Raw genomic sequence first — 13,268 nt, forward strand, 5'->3', positions numbered from 1 at the left:
GTAAAATATTATTATAAAATCTGGTAATTATTCATATATTAATTAATATCGATTAATTATCAGGAGGCCAGCACATCTAAAGAATCAAAGAGATTGAGAAATATTATCTGCAATCTCAGGGGATTAAGGTACATTTAAAAAAAATAACGTCGACCACTAACGTGGACAATTAATGCGCTAGAAATAGATCACATCTTGTGTCTATTAAGACCTAAATTTTTCTCAACATGAAATATAGCAGCATGTATGTCTGTATACTATTTAAAAAGGGATTCAGAATTCCCTTTAGCATTAATATAAGCAAACAGTTGAAGACACTTGGGCTTCTTATATTACATCTCTCCCTCTCACCTCACTACACTCGCCATTTTCCAAATGCATTCATTAAACCCCACAAACCTGCTATGGCTTGGGGATTGTAGGATAACTCATTCACTGCCTTGCTGTTTATATTGCTGGTTACTCAGTCCATCTTGAACTGGATTATATATATATATTAAGAGAACAGTTAATTTCTCACCCTTTGCTAATCAGATTTTTCTGAAATATCAAAAGCTATTAAGCTGTTCACAACACAGTAACAAATATTGTATTTAAAATATATAAATGTGAAATCATAACAATAGAAAATAAAAGCTTATATATTACTTAAACAATGTTGTCAGAACTTGTATCACTATATGTGTGCATATACACCAGTGGTGGATGCAGGGGTGTTGCTCTAGTTTCCCAATAAAATCGAGGGACTAAGGTTTTTATAACATTATTTTATTTCCAGCAGTTTCACAGCATTACTGTTTCATATACATATGCTCTGCTACAACAAAATTAGAATACATTAAAATGTGTCCATTTGTTATGAATTGCAATTCCCGCCTTTATATAGTATTTTACAAAATTTTTGGGCAACACCCCCACTAAAAATAATCCTGGATCCCCCCTTGTACATAGACATCTCAAAAGTAAATAGACACTCCTCTTTAACCCATTTTACTTGTGTGGACACTGCTCATTAGTATGATGTCCAAATGAGTTAAATCTTTGAAAACTATATAAAGCAGGTCTCAATACCAGATTAAGTATTTAAATGCTTCAAATGACATTTTGTTTCGAGAAATAAATCTTTCAAAATGGAGGTGCCTATTTACTTTTGACATGTGTATATTCTATATGAATAAATCCTAAATATTTTTTCTTTTGTTTTTAAGGCTCAATATTATGGTGTTATATCTATTGGGTCACCACCTCAAACCTTCAAGGTTGTCTTTGATACTGGTTCTTCCAATTTATGGGTGCCTTCCAAGAAATGCAAAATTACTGATATTGCATGTTGTAAGTATAATTACATTCTTTAACTCTTTAATTTTCAGAGTACTCCATCAAATTTAATGCTTTTTGATTCACACTGTTTTGAAGTAATCATGCATTATCTTGTAACTTTAAGATTTTGATGATGTGGTTGTTTATTTTTAGAATGACATTGTAGGGTAGGTGTGATAGGCTGAATACGACCAGTCTGATCATAAAACAAGGAGAATATTTGGGCCGGAAATGGCCAGTTTAAATACTAAAGAGTTAAAGATTTGTCCTTGTTTCAGACATTTGATTATGTTTCTTTTTACATCTGTTTCTGTTTAACATCATTCAGTTTTAGGACTGTTATGCAGACAATGATGACATAATGAATATTCTAGAAAGAATTGGACAGAAAAATATTAACATATCAGTTTTATGCAAGCTACAGAATATTTATAGATTTCACAAAACAAGTTGGCAACTTGAATAATTTCATGCATGTTTATTTTTTTCTTCTAGCAAAAAAGAGCAAGCTAGCAGAAACATTAGAGCTTTGGCAAAAAAAAAATGCTTTGTGGTATTTCTTCTTATTCTTAATGTTCAAACCCATCCGGGTCAACTTTGCCTTTTATCCTCATGGGGGTTGATTAAATAAAGTAGCTCCCAAGTACTAGGGTTGATGTAATTGACTCACCTTCTTCACTTCAAAATTGCTGGCCTTGTGTCTAAATCAGAAACCATTATTTTCTATGGAAAAGGCTTCAGATTATTGCTTTTTAGCTATAGGAAAAACAACTGTTTGAGTAGACCTGTGAGCATTCTTGTTTTGGCAGTCTGTTATCCAATGTGTTTTGACATTGTGGTTTGGCTATTTCTAGCAGGTCGAGTGACTGTGTAGAGATTTTTTTTTTGATAAATTTACCATATTACCAAGTCCTGTGTAGATTTTGGGTACTACTTTGATGCATGAATTACTTGAAGACAAACTTTTTTGTGATTTAGAGCAAATGAGGCTTATCACAGCTTGTATCTTTTATCTTGTTTGTCGTTTGACTGCGGCAACACTGGTGTACCAACCTAGAGGGTTTTAGTCAAATAAATTGATCCCAACACTTATTTATAAAACCTGGTACTTAATCTAATTGTCTCTTTTGCTGAACTGCTTAGTAACTGGAATATAAACAAACACCAATTGTCAAGAAGTGGTGGAGGACAAACACATTGACACACAACACACATATCTAGATATATAAATCGGGTTTCTTTAAGTTTTTGTCTACCAAATCCACTCACTAGGCTTTGGTTGCCCAAGGTGACCTGCAATGGAATTGAACTGGAACTATGTGGTTGGGAAGCAAGCTAGTTACCACACAGCTATGCCTATGCTTATGAGTAACTGATTTATAATAGAGAAGACTAGGTGTTAAATAATAGATTTACCATTTCAACTGCAAGACCTAGGTGTTAGATTTATTTCATGTACTTAGCCCATATCAGCTTTAGTTCATTTTAAATTTAATGGTAACAATCTGGTGTTAACTCTTAAAAAAATTTTCTTTTCAGTGTTTCATAACAAATATGATAATACTAAATCTACCACATATAAACCAAACGGTACAGACTTTGCTATACACTATGGAAGTGGTAGCTTAACTGGTTTCCTGAGCACAGACAAAGTAACAGTAAGTATTTTAAAATAGTCAGCAGAAATTTATGTAAACTAAAAAGAATTCTGTTTTGTTTTTCAACAGTAACCTGAACATAATAGGAATTAGATGGGCCACTGAATTAAGTACAATCTTCATTGTTTTGCTTTTCAAATTTCTTAATGAAGTATTGTTTTAACTTTGTTCTAAATTCCATCCTAATCCACATTCATTGAACCATTACATTATGGCAAACTACATTTGAAAATCATCTGATTAGAGTGTGAAACAAGTTTTTGCTTCAGATATGACTGTGGTAAAAAGTTTACTTCCCAACCCCATGGTTTCATTTTCAATTCCACTGTGTGGCACTTTAGGCAAGAATCATCTGTGAATAGACTTAGTGGATGGAAAATAAAAGCTCATTTTGTGGGTGTGTGTTTTTTACTCTCCTTCTCTTTATGTTACATGATGGTTGTAAACTAGTGTCATTGTCGTACAAGTAAAGTTCTTTGTCCCCAATTTTCTGTGAAAACGTCTGGTCATGGGGAAATTATCTTGCATGAAGACAGGTGAGGGTAAGTGACAGGAAGGGCATCCAGCCATAGAAGATTCTCCTTACCAAAGCAATGACGACGAAGCTTTGTGTTGAAAATATTTTGTTTTAAGTAACTTCGATTAATTCTTCCTAAAGATAAAATCTTTTTAGTCAAATAAATAATTTCAAGCTTGTTTTTTTTTTCTTGATGTACCAAAAATACAATTACATAAACTGTATGTATCTAACTAGAATTACTTATTACTTTATAATTTCATTATGAAAGTATTTCCTGAAATTTTATGACTCAGTCCTTAAGCATTTAGATTAGTCAATCAAATGTAATGCTTATTTATTCATGTTTTGAATTCATCATGCATTATCTAGTAGCTTTGAGATTTCAACGATATGGTTGTTTGTCTTTAGAATGACATTGTAGGGTAGGTGTGAAAGATTAAATCTGGTCAGATTGAACATAACACGGGTAGAATATTTGGGCTGGATATGGCTGGTTAAAATGTTGAAGGGTTAAACATTTTCTTGTGCAATTTTGTATTTTGTAGATTGGAACAGTCTCTGTAAAAGATCAAACATTTGCTGAAGCCACAAGTCAGCCTGGAATTGTGTTTGTTGCTGCTAAGTTTGATGGCATCCTTGGAATGGGATATGACACTATTTCTGTTGATGGAGTTGAACCTGTTTTCTATAAAATGGTGGATCAAAAAGTTGTAGATAGTCCTGTGTTTTCTTTCTATATCAACCGGTATGTTGACCCTTAAAATTTGGAGTGCATGATATTTTTAAAAAAATGTAAATATTAAATTGTAGATTGTAAAAAGAAATAGAAATACAATATTTCGAAGATCTTTGAATTTGTTTACTATAACTTTCTGTTTATGCAACCTTTTCAACATTTTCTCTTTTTTACTATAAGTCTGTTCTCTCATGATGTTTATGTTGTTTATTCGAACATAAATATATTAAGATGAATTATTTATTTTTTATTTACAATTTAGTGATCCCGGTGCCAAGGAAGGTGGTGAGTTGATTTTGGGAGGAACAGATCCTAAACACTACGTTGGCAACATGACCTATCTACCTGTCACTAAGAAGGGTTACTGGCAGATTAAAATGGACAGGTATATTTTTGTAAAATAGATTAAATCTTTCCTTTTTTTCTTCTTTTTTCCACATTTTCATCCTTTAGGTGGTATATTGGCATATACCAATTGGTATATACCAATATACCAAGGCATATTGGTATATACCAAAAGGCATATACTATAATGCCTTTTGGTATTTGTTGTGACTTTTTACATTCTGAATTTGAATCTTTTTGAGACCAACTTAGATTTTCATCCCTTTGGGGGTCAATAAAATAAAGAACCTGCCTAATATTATAAAGCTGATTCTATCAAAAACACCCCTCAGAATTGCTGGCCATGTGCCTAAATTAGAAATAGTTGTTATAGTAGCAGTTAATTGGCAGAATCCTCAGAGCTCAAGACAAAATTATCCTGTAGTGCTTATTACTGCATGTTAGCTGCTGAAATAAAATGTTACTGAGGTCAACTTAGCCTTTCCTCTTTCTGTGCTTTATAAAATGAAGTAATATTAGTTGTCAAGTGAGGACACACATGCACATAAGATGAGCTTTCATCTGGTAGTTTCTATGTACCAGATTTTCTCACAGAGCATTGATTGGCCCAAGAAAACAGTAGAAAACTATTTGCTTAGGTTTCATTAAGTGGGACTGAAACCAAAACCACATGTTTGCAAAGCAAACTTGACCCTACATCTGTTAGTGGAAATACTTTATACTTATCACCAGGGATGCTGAGCCTGGTGTAGTAATTATTACTATGTAATATTTTCTGTTACTAATGCGGCAAACTGGCGGACTCTCTACCATGATGGAAAAAATGCTTAGTTGCGTTTCTTCTGACTTAACATTGAGTTCAAATGTCATCAGTTGGTTTTGCTTGTCATCCTTTCAGGGTCAATAAAATAAGTACCAGTTGAACACTGGGGTTGATGTAATCGACTTAGCTTGCTGACCTTGTGCCAAAATTTGAAACCAATATTTCCTGTTACTATCTTTCTTTTTAGTAATTCTTTAACATAGTCTGACAAACTTCTGTTTGAAGATAGGTGGCAACTCTTTCTCATCCTTTGCAGGAATTTCATACAAGTTTTGTCTAAAAGAAAAATGCATAGACTCATTGTTGAGTAGACATTAAGTTCTCATTTTAATTTCTACTTGAAAGTATTTTACCAAATTACTTCAGAATTGCATGAATATTGCTACTTCTATATATGTGAAGCTTTGTGCTTATTCTTTTGAAATTCATGTTAGTCTATTAAATTTTTGTTTGATCAACAATATTGTATTTTCTTATGCAGCGTAGCAGTGAAAAATGCGACATTCTGTAAAGGTGGTTGTGCAGCTATTGCTGACACAGGCACTTCTCTGATTGCTGGCCCAACAGCTGAGATCACTGCCCTCAATAAGCTTATTGGAGCTAAAGCTGTACCTGGTGGCGAGGTATTTTATATGAATTTTAAATTGGATTGTATTAAAATGTTGATTTTTATTTTGTATGTCTAGCTTTGATAATTTGTTTTAATTTTTTTTTTTTGTCATATACATAGACAGGCACAGGCAGTTGCTGTGTGGTTATGAGGTTTGCTTCACAATCACATTGTTTTTGGGCTCAGTCTCTCTGCATGGTGCCTTGGGCAGGTGCCTACTATAGGCTCGAACTGACTTGTGCCTTGTCAATGGAATTGTTGGTGGAAACTGAGAGGAACATCATATGCACATATACATTTACTCCTGTCATCTCACTTTTACTCATTTCCCTTCGTCTGTCTTCTCTCCTTCTGTGATGCTTGCGTATAGCAAATGGTCCTTGTATAAGGGACTGCATTGGACCGTCTTCATCTCTCTCTACTCTCTTGGCCTATGTAGAAGAGACTTTGTTGAATAGGTTTCTACACAATACATTCTACATCACTCGACCTGTACTGCTGTCCATCTCTCTCTCTCTCTTCTTTACCTCTTGTATTTGTCACTCATCAACTGCTCTTACATGGTGGTTGGGAATGAGTTGAAGTAGGTTCAGTGTCCTCCCTCATTACATGGACAGCATAGTAGAGTGAATATTGTTAACCTATGATTCCACTGCACCTTTTGTGCATGCATAATTTTCACTGGGTACATCATATGAAATTCTTATCTACTCTTATATTGTATATTTAATATGACTGTTCATTTCATTGATTGTAACTGGGTCTTGTTTTCTTTCCTCTGTAAGTTGCATGGTGTTAGGAAGGGCATCCATGTCAAAAACACACAGTAAAGACTGGTGCAATCCTCTGGCTTGCCAGTTCCATTATCAAACTGTCCAACCCATGCTAGCATGGAAAATAGATGTTAAATGATGACGATGATGATTTACAGTTTAGTCTTTGCTAGTTTTACTTTGAAGCCTTTTGGTTCTAGGTTTTGCTTCAACATCTGGAATTTTTCTCCAATCTTAAGTTCTAATTCAGGTGTAAGAAATAGTCATCTTGCAGAAGGGAGTTCCCATGCACTGCTAATCTTAACTTCCTGTTATAACCTGTCAGACTATAATAAATTGGAAGGTACTAAGTCCTGATGGATATCTATTTACATGCTAAATATGTCATTGATCTCATTGGTGACTGTACTTCTGCACATGGCTTGAACATCTACTAGATTACAAAGGATGATATTTTATCAAAGACTTTCTCCAAGCTGACAAATGTCAAATATAGGACTTAGTGTTACCAAAGAACCTCTGAAATTGCCTTGCCAGAAAGATAGCATTGGTGGTTCTTCTTCCAAGCATAAAGCTGATCTGTATATCATCTCTAATCCTTTTCCTAATTGTGTTATAATTCTCTCTAACTTTCATAACTAGTCCATCCAAGACTAGCACTACCCACTAGGCAAACAAGGCAATCTCCTAAGGCAGGGGCTTTCAAACTTTTTGACTTGCGGACCCCTTTATATTTCAGGCTTTACTTTAGGGACCCCCTTATAAACGCTTATGAAATTTATACATAAATATTTGCTTAAAATAACATATTTTTACATTTATTTATTTAACAGTATTTAACAAATAGGTTTATTGTCAATTAAAAAACATATAGAATCAAATTGCCCATAAAAAGTATTTGCTGTCTACGGACCCCCTGTCTTGTCCTTGCGGACCCCCTGTGGTCCGCAGACCACAGTTTGAAAACCCCTGCCCTAAGGCACTAAAATCTGGGAGTCCCATTCAAATTCTGAACAACTAAAACAAAATTTCTTCATAATCCAACTTAAAATGTGTGATCTCTGTAATAGAGAGCAGAAGTCACTATCAGAAGAGGAGGATGGAAGATAGGGTGGGGGTAGGGAAGGTGAGAGGATCATGTGGTGTTATGAATCTGGTACGAAACATTCAAAATTTTGCCAGATAACAGATTTACCTGGTAATACTATAGATTTATTATTTGAAGTTCATCCTTTCTTGATTTCCTGATACCATTTCTTTAATATTTATGTTATTAATATCTTTCTTCGGTTTGATATTGGGAAAGATTAGTGGGGAAAGACATGTGAAATGGCTTCAACTAAAAATAGAAAATGGGTTGATTGATGCCACTTATATCACCAATACACATTGAAAAGGTATGGGCATCATTTAACGCCCATTTTCCATGCTGGTATGGGTTGATCAGAGCTGCACCAGACTCCAGTCTGATTTGGCATGGTTTCTACAGTTGGACGTCCTTCTTAATGCCACCACTTTACAGTGTGTGCTGGGTACTTTTACGTGGCACTGCCACGAGTGTTTTTCACCACCAGAGGGACCAGTCTTAACACTTCTGCTGTGGAGTATGGATCTTCTTGAGTACAGCAAGGCACCAGGCATCTCGGACCTTTGTCATCTTACCTGAAAAGTTCAGCGTCCTGAGCTCGTTCGTCTAATATATGTAAGACTGGTGATGATTGAAACAGCAGTGTATGAGACTATACTATGTAGCTTCCATCCTGCTTGTATCTCAGTTCAACTTGTACTGCACAGCTTTTCATCATTTGTGGGTTGATGAAATGAGTGTCAGTAAAATTCCAGAGCTAAATCTCTCAACAAACCACTCTTGTAGTTTTTCTGAAGAAGTTCATTTATTAAATGACAAAAATTGTTATATTACTATTGGGTAAAATTTTAGACTCTTTGACATTTGTGAAATTTAATCACAATTTCAGATGAAATATAAAATTTGAGTGTATTACTTCTAATCAAGAATTTCTTCAGCAAATTTCTCATTAATTGGTGTCTTATCTAAAGCTTGAAAGATAAAAACCTATTTCAAAAGCTCGGGAGTATAAATTACATTTTGTTATGTTTACTATTGTAGAATTATATATAATCTATTTTTGCAATTTGCTCATTTAAATATCAGGTCATCCCATAAGTATTGTCATTTTTTTGTAGTAGGCTTTGAAGAAATAAAAAAGCAATTGAGGTACCAATTTAATTAATTATATATTCCCCATCTGAACCAATAACATTCTTCCAGTGCTGTGAAAGATTTTTTATGCCATTCCTATAGAAATCAGCTGGCTTAGAAGAAAAATTCTTGAAGGTTCATTTCAAGTGCTTCTAAGGAATTGTATTCTTTTCCATCAATAAAATTTTGCAAGCTTCAGAATAAATGATAATCCAAAGGAGCAAGGTCAGGAGAATGTGGAAGCTTCTCCTAACCGAGCTCCTCAATCTTGGTACGTGTGATTCTTGCACTATGGTGTCTGGCATTGTCACGATGGAAAATGACACCCTTTTAATTGACTAAAGAGCACCTTTTTTTCTATAAGTTTTTCCTTTAATATATCAATTTGTTCACAGTACACTTGAGCTGTAATTGTCTGGTTTTGTGGCAAGGTTTCAAACTGCATTACACCAAACCTGTTCCACCAAACGCTTAACAAAACTTTCTGAGGTTGAAGACCTTGTTTTGGATGGGCTCTTGCTTGTTCTGGTTGAACCCATTGATGTCAATGATTAACATTCTTATAGAGTACCCACTTTTCATCACTGTCACGAGGCAGTTCAAAAATGGAAGATTTTATTTTTCAAGTGAATAAAGACCAATGCAGATATTGACATGTTCTCTAAGATTGTTTTCAATCAGTTCATGTGGAGCTTACTTGCCAAGCTTAGACATGGTCCCAAGTTCTTACAAATGGTAATGATGAATTAACCCATTCTGCTAACTCTTCAACAGTTCCATTTGGATTTCTTCCAGTAGCAGCTTTCAATACATCATTACCAAGAGACAGGGCACTCAGAGCAGCATGCATCTTCCAAGCTAAAGTCCCCTTGTCGAAATTTATGGAACCATCATTGGCACTTGCAGATTTTCAAAACACCTTCACCATACACTTCTTGCACATTTTTTTTTTTTTATGGCATTTGTTGCTTTTTTCATACTCGTAAAGCATGACGTGTCTAATGTGCTCTGCTGTGACCTCCATTTTCATGAGGGTCTATTAAAGCAACAAATTGTTACTTGTGTGTCTGCAAGCTAGAATCTAACCAACTGAGACTTTCCTTGCTCTGTGGTATTTATGCACCCATGAAAATATCTTGTTTAAACAGGTTTTAACAAGTACAATCTGAAAAACAAGATAACTTATAAGAAGACTTGTATATAGCTTTGTATGTTAAAAGTTTTCACTAACATGTTTTCTGTTTTTCTTTTCCAGTTTTTGGTCGACTGTAGTAGCATTCCTTCAATGCCTTCTGTAACCTTCACTTTAGGTGGTAAAAATTTCATTTTGACTGCCAAAGATTATGTACTTAAGGTAAGTCAAATTTTGTAATACCTGTGTGTGTGTGTGTGTGTGTGTGTGTGTGTGTGTGTATCAAATCTCATCTAATGTCCACTTTTTCATATTTGGATGGGTCAGTCAGAATTTGTTGAAGCTAGTTTTCTGTAACCTGATGGCTAGATAGATATTTTTTCATGGAAGACTGGAAATGGACAGCATGCTTGTTTATAACCATCATGCATTGTCAAGACAAAGGTACACATAATCACATGTACATGACTTCTTTCAGTTTCTGTCTATCATATCTAACAAGATTTTGTTGGCTCAGAGCTGTAACAGAAGACGCTTAAGTTGCTGCATAGCAGGACTGAACCGAAGACCATCTGGTTGGGAAACAAGCTTCTTAACCACATGGCCATGCTTGCACCTTATCTCCTTTTCAGCAAGACACCTGTCCCTCTATCATATTTTCATCTCCCTCGATACTATACTCTGTTCAGCTGAGAAACCTTGTCTTGTGAGTACTTGGTGACCTTACATGGAAAAAGCTTCCTGTAAAGTAGTTGGCATTAGGAAAGGCATCCATCTATAGAAACTTCCAATGCAGATAATGGAGCTAGCATAGTCCTCTAACTTGACAGATTCTACATTATTTACATTTGACAGATATTTGTCGTCATCTTGTTTGTTGTTAACACAATGTTTCAGCTGATACACCCTCTAGCTTTCGTCAGGTGTTTTGGGGAAATTTCAAACCTGGGTTCTCATTCCTAAGGTATTTTTCGATGTTATTATTATTATCATTATTCAGATCACTGCCTGGAATCTGGAATCAAACTCGGAATCTTGGGGTTAGTAGCCCATGCTCTTAACCACTATGGGCATATGGCATAATGGTTAAGATTCCGAGTTTGATTCCAGGCAGTGACCTGAATAATAACATAGAAAAATACCTTAGGAATGAGAACCCAGATTCAAAATTTCCCCAAGACACCTGATGAAGGCTGGAGGGTATATCAGCTGAAATGTTGTGTTAAACAAGATGAGGACAACTATTCGTCAAATGTAAATAATGTACATAATTCCTCATCTCTTAGAACTGTATTGACAGATTCTGTTGCCAGCATGGAAAGTGGACATTAAATGATAATGATATATAAAAACATGCACTTAAGTTCCCTTAATATTTTTGAAAAATTTGTCAGAATGTTTTTTTTTTTTTTAAACGAATATTTCAGGTAAATTCAATGGGACAAGTTGTCTGCTTGAGTGGTTTCATGGGAATTGACATTCCAAAGCCAGCTGGACCCCTTTGGATTCTTGGGGATGTATTTCTAGGACCAAACTATGCTGAATTTGATCTCCAGAATAACCGGGTGGGGTTTGCAAAGTCAAGGAGCTAAAAGGAAAGATCTGTTTATATTTTGTGTGCACTTATAGTGGGTTCATCTTTTAGTGTCTTCTTTTCCCCCCACTCCCTCTACTTGCTTTGCTTCTCTGTTGAAGTTTCAAATAGTTTGTAGGTTTCTTTTGTAGTTGCATGCTTGGTTAACCTGCATGAGAACTTTTCCTTCAGTTTCATTAAATCTGTCAAACTGTACCAGTATTATTTTTCTTCATAACATTATACATTCTGGGGGGTTTCAAATTAATCCAAGTCCCCACTCCCCATCAGCTCTATGGTATATTAAAGAAGTATTGAGATTACAAAGTTTTTTGTACTTGAATGTTAAATGAGTTAACAATTCGAGTTGTGAAAGTGTAACAATTTTTTTCCCTCTCCCAAGTGTACCTAATTACATATTATCACGGCTCTTCCAAAGAGCTGCTTATATGCATTAAAACAAAATTTAATCTAGAAGGGTGGAATATTGAAAAAATTATTTAGCAGCATGGATCATCTCATTCTTCCTGTTTTGCTTTATCTGAATATTGCTTTGGTGTTTTCATTTTGCATGTATCTTTTTAGATATTAATATCATCTCTTAAAAAAAAAATTTTAATGGCTTTTTAATTTTAAAATAACCTCCATTAATGCACTATCATTTATTTCTTACCATACTTCCATCCTTTTAAAATTCCATTCAACTTTTAATTTTCTCTTTTTTTAGCCATTTTGTAATATATATAATATATACTAGTTTTAATTACTTTAAATTATTACTCATCAATGTGGACGTGCCATTATCTCGCAGGTAACTCAAGCTGGACAGACAATTTGTTTAAGTGGCTTTATGGGAATTGACATTCCTCCTCCTGCAGGGCCACTGTGGATATTGGGAGATGTTTTTATTGGAAAATATTACACAACATTTGATGCTAAAGATGACCGAGTTGGTTTTGCTCCTAGTAAATAAATCAAAAATATTTTATATACATACAATATTAAAGCAAAATCCCTGCTATTCCTTTTTCCTGTAAAAAGAAAGCATTTTCACCACCTGCTATTTGTGCCTCTTTTTTTATTTTTCTAATGATAGAATAAAAATGTCTTTATTTCATAAAAATTGTGTTTTTTTCTTTGATACATTTAATGATGCATGCATGTACACACAAAAATCACAAATAACTAGAGCTGAGTATAGCTACAGTCTAGTGCCTGAAACAAATGAGATACAAATTAAAGTTTGTTTCACATCTGTTGCTTTGACTTTTTAAATTGGTCTTAATTATAGCCTGTGGAGGCGCAATGGGCAGCGGACTCGCGGTCATAGGATTGCGGTTTCGATTCCCAGACCGGGCGTTGTGAGTGTTTATTGAGCGAAAACACCTAAAGTTCTACGAGGCTCAGGCAGGGGATGGTGGCGAACTCTGCTGTACTCTTTCACCACAACTTTCTCTCACTCTTTTTTCCTGTTTCTGTTGTGCCTGTAATTCAAAGGGTCAGCCTTGTCACACTCTGTGTCACACTGAATATCCCCAAGAACTACGTTAAGAGTAC

General features: G+C 34.8%; 1 protein-coding gene across 2 annotated transcripts in view; it reads left to right on the forward strand.

Annotated features, from left to right (window-relative positions):
- The window catches only part of LOC106870172 (lysosomal aspartic protease), a 24,486-nt gene extending 11,652 nt beyond the window's left edge, over positions 1 to 12,834 (forward strand). Inside the window, exons 3-9 of one of the 2 annotated variants that reach the window (XM_014916170.2) lie at positions 1,209 to 1,332; positions 2,860 to 2,978; positions 4,044 to 4,243; positions 4,497 to 4,619; positions 5,884 to 6,025; positions 10,262 to 10,360; positions 12,523 to 12,834. In XM_014916170.2, the coding sequence (XP_014771656.1) occupies positions 1,209 to 1,332; positions 2,860 to 2,978; positions 4,044 to 4,243; positions 4,497 to 4,619; positions 5,884 to 6,025; positions 10,262 to 10,360; positions 12,523 to 12,684 (969 nt within the window). In that variant the 3' untranslated portion in view covers positions 12,685 to 12,834. Of the gene's footprint in view, positions 1 to 1,208; positions 1,333 to 2,859; positions 2,979 to 4,043; positions 4,244 to 4,496; positions 4,620 to 5,883; positions 6,026 to 10,261; positions 10,361 to 11,565; positions 12,039 to 12,522 lie in introns of those variants that run through there. The other variant, XM_014916169.2, reaches the window with a different exon arrangement.
- Positions 12,835 to 13,268: the final 434 nt, after the last annotated feature.

Source organism: Octopus bimaculoides, chromosome 5 (assembly GCF_001194135.2).
Source record: "Octopus bimaculoides isolate UCB-OBI-ISO-001 chromosome 5, ASM119413v2, whole genome shotgun sequence".
Classification (NCBI taxonomy): domain Eukaryota; kingdom Metazoa; phylum Mollusca; class Cephalopoda; order Octopoda; family Octopodidae; genus Octopus; species Octopus bimaculoides.